The following is a 13208-nucleotide window of genomic DNA, read 5'->3' as shown; positions in this document are numbered from 1 at the left end:
GTGCCACTGGTGGCCCTGCTGAAAACGCCAGCATAGACCAGCAAAGGTTTTGCTGGTGAGCAGCCTTGCATGGTCAACTTGCTGATGACCAGTTTTGCATGACCAACCAACTTGCTGGTGACCAGATTTATAATCCCTCTCATTTTTGCCAGTCTAGAGGGCATTTTTAGTGACACTTTTTCAACCATGGGGGCACCGGGGGGAGATTAATGATCCTCTTCTTATAAAGTGTTAGCAGCAAGTGTTGTTGGTGTCATGGTGTCCCTGAGTGTGAATGTGAATTATAATATAGGACAAAAGCAAAATGGATTATTACAGTGATATCAAGGACATTTATTCATGACATAATTGACAAAATATACATAATGAAACAGGCATATAGATTTATAAGATTTCATATAAATTCTCAAATAAAATATTTACTTCATGTATGAATCATTTCACGTGAATCATTTCACATAGAACATTTACTTCATGTATAAATCATTTCACATACAGTAGAACATTTACTTCAATAAAATGTAATTAGGGCAACACCCATTCACAATTTAAACTCAACACTGTCGGTGACAATACAAAAAGTGCTCAGCACAATGGCCAGGATTATTGAGGAGATCCCATCCATGATCTGTCTCATTAAGATTTTATAGGCAAAGCAGATTTGAGATTTTCAACACTCCTGGTCTGAGGTGTTTGATAACAATGCCCAGTGATTACCTAGTGCAAGATTTGGCTTTCACAAAGCAGATATGCAATCATCTTTACCATTGAAATGTTCTGTTTTCACTGATATATTGATAAAATGATGACACAGCTTCATCAAGTAAGCAGGCCTCTTTTCTCTGAAAATACCACAGATGCAGTTCCTTATCCAGCCTCTATGCATAGGACATCTTGCCCAGGTAGTTGGCGGGAACATAGCCCCTCTGACCATTGGCCTCGGCTAACCACCAGTCCTTATTGCCTCCCAGGTCACAGAACTTCAGGATCCGTACGTGCTGGTACTCCTGTAAGGTCAGCTCCTGGTCACCGCGGGCTTGGAAAGCATACACAGCATAAAACTAGGGAAAGAAAAATGCACATAGATCAGATGCATGCAGAGGTAAAATAAATAAATAAATAACACAATTTGAAAAATCTGATTTCTGCTCTTGCAAAATTGTTTCTGTAAACTAGAAATAACCGCCTCGCGGCTGCCTCCACCATCAAGTCAAGTTGCATCCATGTCTCTCCTGACTCATACAAGCACAACTACCTTGAAGCCTACGGCACAGTGGTGTGGCCATTCAGCCAGAACGTGACTGATTGTTGATTACACCGGAAGAAGCACCCATAAGGCATCATGGCATCTAGAAATAAGGTGGATACCAACCCCTCGAACCCCGACCGTCATTTCCCCTAGCCTCGCCCCTTACTAACCATGCCCCCTCCCACCACCCACCTCCTGCTAGCCACTCTCCCAACCCATCTCTCGAATCCCAACTCTCTACGTCTATGACCTTCTTATCCTTAGCTATGGCCCCTTTAACCCATCTTCCTTGATGGAACGGACGGACGTGAGGTCACAGTTACCTTGAATTTTGACCTTTGACCAAATTCTAATCAGTTCATCATTGAGTCCAAGTGAATGTTTGAGCCAAATTTGAAGAAATTCCCTCAAGGCGTTCCTGAGATATTGCGTTAACGAGCATGGAGCGAGCGGTCGTGAGGTCAGTGACCTTGTACTTTGACCACCAAAATCGAATCAGTTCATCCTTGAGTCCAAGTGGACGTTTGAGCAAAATTTAAAAAAAATCCTGAAGGCGTTCCTGGGATATCGTGTTAACGATCATTGGACAGACGGACAGACAACCCGAAAACATTTGAGAGGTATTGAATAATGTGCCCCCCCCCATCCATCGGAGGTAGGAATGCATTCTCCTGTAAATCCAGAAGGTGGTACTGTACTGGGTTGAATGCTGCTATCAATTATAACTTTCATTGGTTAGCATTGATTCACAAGTTGATGACTCTCGTCAACACTATGTTTCAACAACAATAGTTGTGTCATGTTTATTCACCGCATAATGCCTATGTAAGGTGGAACAAGGCACTGTGAAACTATCAGGTGTGCTGCCACAGCACTCCAGTGCAATCTAACAGAACTACTAATCCACTCTACTGTATACCAGCACACCTCAGTTTTACTGCTCCTCTGTTATAGCTGGACTGGACCTTCTTCATTGAGAAGGGTCTGAAAACCCAGAAAAGCTCAGAAGAAGAAGAAGAAGAAGAAGAAGAAGAAGAAGAAGAAGAAGAAGAAGAAGAAGAAGAAGAAGAAGAAGAAGAAGAAGAAGAAGAAGAAGAAGAAGAAGAAGAAGAAGAAGAAGAAGAAGAAGAAGAAGAAGAAGAAGAAGAAGAAGAAGAAGAAGAAGAAGTACTTATTTGGTGCGGCATGTGTGTGTGCCTGTGTTGTGCAGTCCGTCTTTCTGCACCCGTGGATATTGCCGTTATTGGAGACTTTGCTGAAGGCATTAGTCCTCTTTTTGTCCTTGACTGTTCTCAGTCTGGAAATCAACCTCCCGAGACAGAGTGGCTGTTTGACTCTTTGTAGTATCTCCTTTACGAACCCTCCTCAGTTAGCTAAAAGTATTTTTCCCTGTTTCACTAAAGTTAGCCACTGGATGTCTTGAAGCTAGATCAGTATCCCCACCACCTCCCCCACAACTACACACAACCCTGACCGACACACACCTGCTGAGCCTCTGCATCCTGTGTATCCTCCATGTCTTGGGGGCTTTCTAGCTCCCCCTGTAGACCGGAGAGGGTGGAGCAGCTGTCGGCGTTGACGAGGCTGAAGCTGCGCAGGCTGCTGCTGCCGCTACCTGACACGAACAGGCTGAGGTTGTCAAAGTCTTCGTCCACCATGACAGGCTGCTGCTGCTGCTCAGTGGAGGCCTGTGATTGTGATTTTCGCTGTGAGTCCCTCAGGGGGTTGTACTGCTTCAGGAAGGTGGAGTAGACGTAACCCTGGGTACCTGACAGAGACAAACAGGGACAGTGTTGTCAGGTGGAGTAGACGTAACCCTGGGTACCTGACAGAGGCAGAGACAGTGTTGTCAGGGTTCATGCCTCTTTATTTGGGTCAGTTTTAAATGTTTAGTGGTGAACTAATAGGAAAAACTACAATGTATGACAATCCACTTGCTGATTCACAGAACTGTTTCAGTAGAAAGAATGGGCAATATTTCTGAAGGGTAAATGTGTCTATAGCATGTGGGACTATGTCTCACATTAGGGTTGAAAGGCAGGAGCACCTGATTACAGTCATAAATAGTTATAGTGAGAGACCTAAAAAGTGTGTAAATATGTGAGACAAGCATATTCATGGTGTTGATATCAATTGAATGATAAACAACAACTTCTAGGGAATGTTTGTAATCCTAGCGTAAAAGACAAGTGTGTGAAGAATGATGTACTCCAGACCCAGAAACATACACACAATTCTTTGAGACTGAGCTCCTCATAAGAAAAAAAACAAACAAACTTGTTACTGCAGAGTAGGACAACCAAACATGCTGCATCTCCCCGTCCTTGTTTCTGACCCGAGGGAGAGGCTTTGTACTCTCAAGTAACGCTGCTGACAACCTGCAGCGGTTTGTTCCAAACAAGACGTCAGGATCTCAGGTGCTGCTGTGCGACACAGAGAGTAGATGGAGACGAGCTATGGAGTCGGTCCTGTTGTGAGGCAACCATCTCCAGAGGCAGGCGAAGAGGCACGAACAGCCGTGACATCACAGGAGCCCCTGGGAGTTTGTCTCGTTGGCTGACTCGTCGGTGTCAGGAAGTAAAGTTTGGTGTTTCTACACAGCCTCAGTCATCAAACACACGCGGTCTATTCATGCAGCTCGAAGAGAGGGATGTATGCTGAAGATAACCTACACCTACTGATGATCTGGTGTGATAACTTGGTAAAACTTTACAATAAGGGTAGCGGCTAGTGGGTACATTAATTAGTAGTTAGTTAATGCTTAATACGCATTACCTAACCCTTAATTAACAGCCTTGACCGTAAGCTTGCTCTAACATTAACCTCAGAGACTTCATGCCTCAACCCAAACACAATACCTTAGTTAACATGAACACCATTACTAAATTATTACTAGACAGATTCGAAAACTTTAATCAAGGGTTATGTAATGCTTATTAACATGAACTAAAGTGTGCACGCACAGTGTGCACGCACCCACACACGTGCATGCACGCATGTACAGTACGCACACATGCGCACACACACTTGCCTCCGTTGTGGACCAGCCAGCGGCTGGTGCTGCCTAGGGGGTCTTGGTCCTCCAGCAGGGCCACCAGCTCTCCCTCCAGCAGGCTGAGGTCGTGCTCCTGGCAGCCATGACACTTTCTCTTCAGCTGGTAGAGGCGACTCGACGGGTATTCTGCCAGCAGCCGAGCTCGCTGCTCCTCACTTTGATGCTGCACCTCCGGCACCTTGAGGGGAGCACAGCACGAGGGGATACAGGTTGGTGTAAATGTTTGAATGTGATGACACGGGTTTTGTGTGTGTGTGTGTGTGTGTGTGTGTGGGGGGGGGGGGGCACACATATGCACGTGGTTATACGCATACTACATAAATGAGTCTGTGCCCCTTCATAGCCACAGTTGGTTATTTGAGGGCGGGTGTAGGGGTTTGAGATTGAATGAGTGACAGGTCATTGCACCAATGAGAGAGTGGTTCGAAATGCTCATGTTGAAGGACCCAGTTAGATGGGCGGTCTCAGGGTCGTTACTGATTGGTGAAGGGTGAATCCACCACTCGCCAATCACTGGCCAAGATTCAACTTCCCAGTTTGGTGAGAGCAGTGTCCCAGAGCCAGAGAGAGATCTGCAGCATGAAGTAACGTAGTGTATCAGCGTAAGAACTCTCATGGGTCTGGCGTTGAGACTAGTTAACATGTGAACCTTCTGGGGAGGGTGGAAGGTAGAAAGCTCCCCTGGGTGTTGATAAGAGGGGTGGAGTTTGAAGATCTGCTGTTCTAATGCAGACACATAAGACATACAAGTCTCAGGGGATTGAGACCTGGTGGAGCGTTTTCAGTTATCAAGTGCCCTAGTTAATCACAGCCCAGAGCTCTTCACACTGTCTGCCTCTGATTAGACTTATAACTGGCTATATACACTCTGATATACTCTGATATGACTTTTAACTGTCTATATACACTGATATATATACTCTGATATGACTTATAACTGGCTATATACACTGATATATATATACTCTGATAAAACTTATATGGCTATATACACTGATATATATACTTTGATAAGACTTATAACTGGCTATAAATACTCTGATAAGACGTATAACTGGCTATATATATACTCTGATAAGACTTATAACTGGCTATAATGTATATACTCTGATAAGACGTATAACTGGCTATATACACTGATATATATATACTCTGATAAGACGTATAACTGGCTATATATATACTCTGATAAGACTTATAACTGGCTATAATGTATATACTCTGATAAGACGTATAACTGGCTATATACACTGATATATATACTCTGATAAGACTTATAACTGGCTATATACACTTTAGCTTAGAATTGGTTCAAATAGTAATGAGGGACTCAGAGGACGATGTGGTACTGTGCTGTAACCTGGGCTCGACAAGAATTCCACTGAGGCGTGAAGATCCACAGAGGCCACAGAGGCACACACTGCTGATCAGGGATTTGAAATAATGTCCAAACATGAACTCAGGCTACTCTTATTCAAATACATGGATCATGATACTGAACACGAGCTGTGATGGAATCATCAGACCCCGGAGTTGAATGATCTACTCGCAACAGGGTTACCGTTATTTTCTTGTCTCGTTGCCTCTCAAAGCTGACTTTGCGCTCCATGAGCTTCTGTGCGTTGTCCTTGACAAAAGTCAGATTGTTCAGCTCATCCATGATGCTGTTCTGCACCTCACTGATGTTGGACAATGGAGCCTGGACAAGCAAACACATAACACAGTTCAGTTGCAATGCCAAATGGCCAGGGTAGGGGGCGGGGCCATTCATGGATTGAATTGAGAGTGCATGGCAAATTCCAATTCAGTTCCTCCTGGGGGTTGGACTTGGAATTGCACCCAGCTCGAAGGAAACAGAAATGGAATTGAATTGGATTTGCAGGAAACAGAATTTGATTCCATTCATTCTAAGAGAGGTTGTCTTGATTTACATTAGAAATCAAAGATTATGAATCAAATAAAAGAAAGTTAAACAAATCACATACATTCAATCATAATGTACAGTATGTGTTATGATTACATGTTATGTGGCAAATGCCACATGAAAGGTACCTTTAACATTTTCTGATTTTCAGTATTTATAATATATAAATATAATCTCAGATATGTGGTAAGAAAGAAAAACAAAGATAGAATTTCACATAATTTCATTTAATTATATTAAACTTTCTGAAATGTCCATTCAGTTCCAGTTCTTTTTGCTGTATGAATTTTCAAATTCCACTTCCAATTCCTCAGTTGAATTGGAATTGATGAGCTCATTCATGAATTGAACCCAACCCTGCAAACTGCTTGAAAATACATTTAAATAAATGTAATGCTTAATTGGTAAAGCATGACTTCAGCATTACTGTCCTTATTGCCCTATTCACTTGATTATGATGTAATAATATGTATAATAGTATGCATGGGACCCTCACCGGTAGCTGCTGAATGGATGGAGCGCAGTGCAGTGTCGTGTCCATCAGCCCTCTGAGCAGGGCCACTAGACACACCACACAGTTAGTTAGGATGGTATGGGCGGCCATATTGAACCTCTTCAACTCATCCACTAGCTGGGCATTGAGAGCTTGGTAGTCCCTCCTGGCCGGCCCCTGGCCGTCTGACGCCGGCGAGGGACCGGAAGAGGCGGTGGACGAGGAGGAGGGGGAGGAAGAGGAGGAGAAGGAGGAAGAGCGCTCCAGACGGCTGCAGTAATCCAGCAGTTTGTCGTAGCGTTTCTGGATGAGCTTCTGCGGGGCGGTGAACATGCCCTGCAGGGAGGAGAGGGGCCCGAGGACCAAGCGCTCCATGCTGTCTTTCTGTGAGATCGGTCAGTGAGGCGGAAAAGAGAGGTGAGGTGTATACAGTTTAGTTTGCATGGAGACACACAGAGAATGAGATGAAAGAAACGGTTGCTCCATCGGGAAAATGTTGCCACTTTCACATTCCGTTTCCACTTAGGAAACGAATACATGCTGACACGGTGGTCAGTGAAATTTAGTCTCTGCTTTTCCTCCCCATCGAGACATATCCTTCCTCTGGGGGACAGGCCAGGAGCAGTGGGCGGTTATATGGGGGAACCCCCAGGCGAGCAGGGGGAGAGCATGCAGAAAGGCCCTTGTTACAAGGTAGCCCACCTGGGCACGAGGCACCGAGGGCATGGAGAGACATACCCCCAGTGCCAACAGCGTCCCAGGCGGGAATCGAACCCAGGACCTTCTTGCTGTGCGGCGTCAGTGCACTGCGCCAGCGCGCCCCCCTCCCCCCCCCCCCCCCTTCCCTTGGTACATAAAAGGGCGTATTGAGGACTTGGGTCCTCATCGAGGACTTGGGTTTCAAGCATTTCTAGAGTGCTGGGGTGAAGCAGCACGTCTACACAAAGAATCTCATTCACAGGCACTATCCCAGAATTAGCCATAGAGAAATCCACACAGAAAGAAGGGCAGGAGAGGGGAGGTAGGGAAGGAGGTGTGGAGTCGCCTACTAGGGAAGTAACCGAGATAGAGGAACAGGATTAATATACTGGGCAGAAAGCAGGTAGCTATGGGGGCAGGTAAGTTATACAGATGACTCACAGTGAGGTGGAAGGAGAAAGAGAAGTCATGGAAGAACAAGACAGCAGAGCGAAGAGAGAGAGAGAGAGAAAAAAAAACGATATATGAAAAAAAATCATTCATCAATCATAGTGAAATAAATGGGCAACATACAAGCCACTTATACTTACAAAGTGCTTATATGGGTCATTCCCATTACTGTGCAGTGAGCCATTTGTGTCAATTTTGTTTGGGTCCTTGACGATGTTCTCCATGTCCTGAACATTCTGGACAGCTACAGACACCATCTCCTGCACAAAAGGTGTCACGACAACAGCATCAGAACAGCACAACAGGCCATATGTATGTACGTAACGCTCTAGTACATATTCTATGTACATATTTGCACAAAGCAATGATTTGCTAATCTCCACAGTGACGTACCTGGGTGTGATGCAGGTAACATTGCACATTCTTGACCAGCTGCCTCACAGCTTTTTCCAGACTCCTGAACAGCTTCTCCTCTTTATCAAATACTTCATCTCTCACCTAGAGAAAGAAAAGCTAACTTTTAACTACTTGGGTCATTTATTCCTTGCTACTACAAATAGTGACTTTTCCAACACTTGAAAATAGCACTAACCATTTAATTAAAGCAGTTAATTGTACGTTGATAAGCCTCCTCAGTCACGTTTATGTTTATTAATTTTTTTAAAATATTTTTTTTTCCCCGATTTTTTTTATTTTTTATCCCATTTTATCCCCCATTAGTGCTAATTTTTTTAATTGATTTATCCTGGTTGCTACTTCGTCCTCTGTCGATCAGGGAGAGCCGAGACTGATACCATGTTTCCTCCGAGACATGGGCAGTCGGTCAGCCACTTCTTTTCACCTGACAGGGGAAGCTTCACCGGTAGGACATAGCACGTGGGAGGTTCACGCTATTCCAACCAGTTCCCCTCCCCCTGAACAGGCGCCCTTAACGGCCAGAGGAGGAACCACACTAGCAACCAGGATATTGCATGTTTTTGTGAAGGGGGTTCCTGTATGAAGGAAACCCCCGGGAGGCACGGGGAGAACATGCAAACTCCACACAGAAAGGTCCTTTTGCCGACCCCCACCCGGTCGGTGGGCACTCGAGGACATGCGGACGGGCACGCATTCCTTCAGCGCTTACCTCGTCCCAGGCGGGAATCGAACCCACGACCTTCGAGCTGTGAGGCGATAGTGCTAACCACTGCACCACCGTACCTCCTCGTTTATGTTTATTAATAATTTGTATGCAACTATAGTGAGTGTGGGTTGACCTGTAACCAGCGCAAATACCTTGAAGCAGTGGTGTGGCCATTCAGCCTTATGGCATTGTTTTGGGGGTACCTCAACAACACGGCTAATTGTTTTTAACATATGGAAAACCCTACCCTAACCCTAAGACACCCACATTCCCCACATCCCCCCAGCCACTCCCCCTACCCACCCCTCGAAGCCAGACTCTGTAGTCTACGACCTTCCTATCCCTAGCTATGGCCCCTATTCCTAGCCGCGCCCCTTCCTGACCACACCCCCTCCCACCACCCCGTAGCCACTCCCCCTACACACCCCTCCAATCCAGACTCTCTACGGCCCCCTATCCCTAGCTCCGCACCCTATTCACTAAACATCCATGAGTGAGTGCGTCTTGAGGAAGGGCCAGTGTGGCCCGAAACGTCACGCTGTGTGCATAATTTAATAAAGAAACCTAACGGGAGCTCCTCTGGTGTGCGGACCTTTATTTTTTCACTGTGAGTGCGTGACTGAGTCACTGAATATCCTGACTTTGGCATCTTATCCCCCCCCCCCCCCCGGCCTGCTGCCAGCGCCATGGGAAGAAGTAGGTTGTGATTGTGGTCAAAGTATATATATTTTTTTACCTGTGGTTCGACTCCAGTGAGAATCTTGAGATAGCCAGCGAACCTGTCGCCCTTCTTCCGGATGGAGTGGATGTTGAACTTGTTCAGTTTGCCCCTCAGTGTTCCCTCATCTTCTGACCTCTTGTACTTCATGACTGAGAGTGTGCAATCAAGGTTAAATATGGATATAGAATGGATAGGATTGGAGACAGTAATTTAGCAGGACAACTAGTGTCATTTGCATGCATTAAATACTAATAATGCACCTGCTTTGGGGTCACAGCTAACACCATTATGCAGCATGATAAATGGACAGAAATGACAAAAATAGGTTTATCATCGATGTTTTTAAATGTCTCACCTATATCCTTCCGTCTCTTGAACTCGTTGATGTTAACGTTGATGATCTTGGTGGCGGTCCACGCCTCTTGTAGTGGCCGGTGGTCAGGATGGTTGTCAGGTGTGGCCTGCCACAACTCCCCGAGCAGCAGAGGGTACTTCATGATCCTCTGGACCGGCTTGATGATAAGAGAACCCATGTCCAGCAAGTTGGGTTTCCCTCTGTGACCAATAAGAATATTATGTCATAGATGATGATTAACATAACTGTTATGACCCACAGAACAGGATGCAAAATAAAACAAGACAATAAAATATAACAATCAATGTTAAAAGGTTTAATCCAGTGGTTCCCATCCTTGGGGTCGTGACCCCAAGTTGGGTGACCTGGAATTCAAATAGGGTCAAACGGTTGAGGTCAATATCGGTCAGTTTCGATACATACTAATGTATATCACAATATATATATATAATAAAGTTAGAATTCTGAGAAAAAAGTCTGAATTCTGATACCTTTGTAACAGAATAATGTCAGAATTATGAGATTAAAGTCAGAATTATGAGAATAAAGTTAGAATTTTGAGATTAAAGTCAGAATTCTGAGTTTAATGTCAGAATTCTAAGGAAAAAGTCAGAATTCTGGGATTAAAGTCAGAATTCTGAGTTTAATGTCAGACTTCTGAGTTTAATAGTCAGAATCCCCCCCAATAAATACATAAATGGGGTCCCTAGATTTTTGTGACATTAAAGTGGGGTCAGAAGCCAAAAAAGGTTTGGAACCCCTGGTTTATTCATATGCTAACAATAAATTCTCAAAATAAATTTTACATAACAGGGTACTTACTCTTGGTCATATATCCTCCTGTAATGAAAAAACAAAAAACAGTAAACATAAAATATTATATAGAATAAATTGTGGTCTTCAGAATGGAGGGACGTTATAAATTGAGGATAATGTGAAAAATGTGTGGAGGAAGTGACATCACTTACTTCAGAGCTAATACACAGGTGGTGAAATGCTGCTTTATTTCTTCTTCTTTCTCGTAGGATTTGAGTGAGGAGTTGGCGTCATCATGATGATAGCAATAAATCTTATAGACATCTTCCAGAGCCGCCTTGGCCTGGATGAATACTTCTCCTTCAAACAGAAATGTGACACGAGTTCAGACCGCTCTTTCATCCAGTATCAACCGTAGTAGTAAAAGTCAACAAATCATATAAACAGGCAACCAGACGAGGTGACTATAGAGTCAAAATGCTATTTACCTATGAGAAGTGCTTCTGGATCAGGTTCAGCAGTGGCTTGCTGCAGTCTATGAAGGAGAGCTGCAGACACCTCACACACCGTCTCCATGTTGGTGAACAGCCGGTCTACATCCACCACCTAACAGACGATAAGGAAACTATAACACATTGATTTGACGTATGTAATCAAATGTCAATCAAACTGCTTCCTTGTTCTCGGTAAAGGTTCAAAGCAGATGGCATCATCCAAAGAGCTGCTCTTGTACTCTGTAGAGGTTAGTGGGTTGATTCCACATTCAAATGTCTTGATTGGGTGTGGAAAAGGGACGTTAAAGCGGTCTACCTGTATGTCTCTAAGAGGCTGGACCACCTCTCTGATGCACAGCTCCATGTCTGTGAGGTAGTCCCTTTCCGTCTGCACGAGTTCCTGAATGACTTTTGCCCTGCGGCTCATCTTCCTCAAACGGACCTCTTCGGGGTCCACGGCTGGAGAGGAGGGCGAGGACAGGTCATGCGGTGTCATTTTCTCTGAGGGAAGAGGGGACGTGATCAATTAAAAATGGCGAAATAAGCTCAAGTGTGATAGTTTTCTTTTAGGCAGCAAAGCCACCCATATAGCATCCGCAAGTGACAATGAGTTCATCAACAATTAAAGGTTATATGAAGTTGATGCTAATTCATTCCAGGCACTTAAATCTAATTGGAAATAGGCCATATCGCCAGCTTTTCAGAGTATCTGGACCACATAATGCATAATGCAGAAATGTTTGTAGGCCCTGTGGGCTGCTGCTGTGCACGCTTGTGAAAACGCACATCTCTCCTCACACACACCTGCCTGAGTCCAGAGCAGACGTCGGTACTTCACGGTGATCTAATTATTTTGACGGAGCGCCAAAAGGCCTCACTCTGCTGCCTAATCAGCCTGCTCTGTGCTTTGCATGGCAGGCGAGGCAGGAGTGCTGCTTCCTCGCTGCCTAAACGCCGCCACGCACCACTTCCTCCTCTAGGGGGAGAGAGAGAGAGAGAGAAAGGGAGAGGGAGGGAGGCAGAAGGCTGCGAGGCCCGTGTCAGGTTACGGAACTAATCGTCTTGCTGATGTAATGCTACGGCGTGCACGGGCATTCCATCTGCTCTTGCCGCGGGGCGTGTGTGTGTGTGTGTGTGTGTGTGTGTGTGTGTGTGTGTGTGTGTGTGTGTGTGTGTGTGTGTGGAGGGGGGCAGGAGGGGCTGACACACGTTGGTAAACATAAACACACGCGCCTACATATACAAGGACACACACGCTGACACACAGATTCACACCCAGGGGCACACATGCAGTACTTACATACACACAGCCTCGCATGCACACGCAAACAAATTCGCCAACCTCCAACATCAGCTTGCTCATTTCACATGAACAAACACTCTCACACACACACACACACACACACACACACACACACACACACACACACACACACACACATGCACACACACACACACACACACACACACACACACACACGCACTCACACACAAAATCTAGCACAGTGTGCACTAAGCATATAGACAAATAAAAATAGGCCTACTACTGCTGTGGGTTTTGAACATCTATAGGCTAAAATATGTAGACAATTTAACAATAAGCGTTTCAGTTTACTCTCTGTGTACAAAATATTAGCACTTAATCTGGTATTAAAATGCAATCAGTAATATCCGGATAATGATGAATGCAATTCTGCATACATCTGTATTTTTATGCGTTCCGGATTGAGGATCTATTTTTCCCCGCACAATAAGCAAATCAGGTGAGTAGGTTGGTGGAGGCATTGTCAACAAGAACATAGTGGGTGTAGGTACACGTGATACTATACAGCCTGTGTTTACTTTTCATTTGTGGAGTAAAAGGTTGTCTTTTGCAACTCTTTCAGAGG

The 13208-nt window shown here is 44.8% G+C and overlaps 1 protein-coding gene across 1 annotated transcript in view; it reads right to left on the bottom strand.

Moving 5' to 3' along the window:
- Positions 1-379: 379 nt before the first annotated feature.
- arhgef38 (Rho guanine nucleotide exchange factor (GEF) 38) overlaps positions 380-13208 on the bottom strand; it is a 17564-nt gene continuing 4735 nt past the window's right edge. Inside the window, exons 2-14 of the mRNA XM_083635281.1 lie at positions 11636-11820; positions 11314-11431; positions 11038-11185; positions 10892-10909; positions 10070-10269; positions 9730-9863; positions 8264-8368; positions 8011-8130; positions 6725-7105; positions 5866-6003; positions 4281-4482; positions 2734-3017; positions 380-1061 (exon numbers count right to left, since the gene is read on the bottom strand). Of these exons, the coding sequence (XP_083491407.1) occupies positions 879-1061; positions 2734-3017; positions 4281-4482; positions 5866-6003; positions 6725-7105; positions 8011-8130; positions 8264-8368; positions 9730-9863; positions 10070-10269; positions 10892-10909; positions 11038-11185; positions 11314-11431; positions 11636-11820 (2216 nt within the window). The 3' untranslated portion in view covers positions 380-878. The remainder of the gene's footprint in view (positions 1062-2733; positions 3018-4280; positions 4483-5865; positions 6004-6724; positions 7106-8010; positions 8131-8263; positions 8369-9729; positions 9864-10069; positions 10270-10891; positions 10910-11037; positions 11186-11313; positions 11432-11635; positions 11821-13208) is intronic.

Source organism: Poromitra crassiceps (assembly GCF_964638095.1).
Source record: "Poromitra crassiceps genome assembly, chromosome: 4".
Taxonomy (NCBI): Eukaryota; Metazoa; Chordata; class Actinopteri; order Beryciformes; family Melamphaidae; genus Poromitra; species Poromitra crassiceps.
Note: the sequence above shows the minus strand (reverse complement) of the source record. Positions and strands in the feature narration are given on the sequence as shown.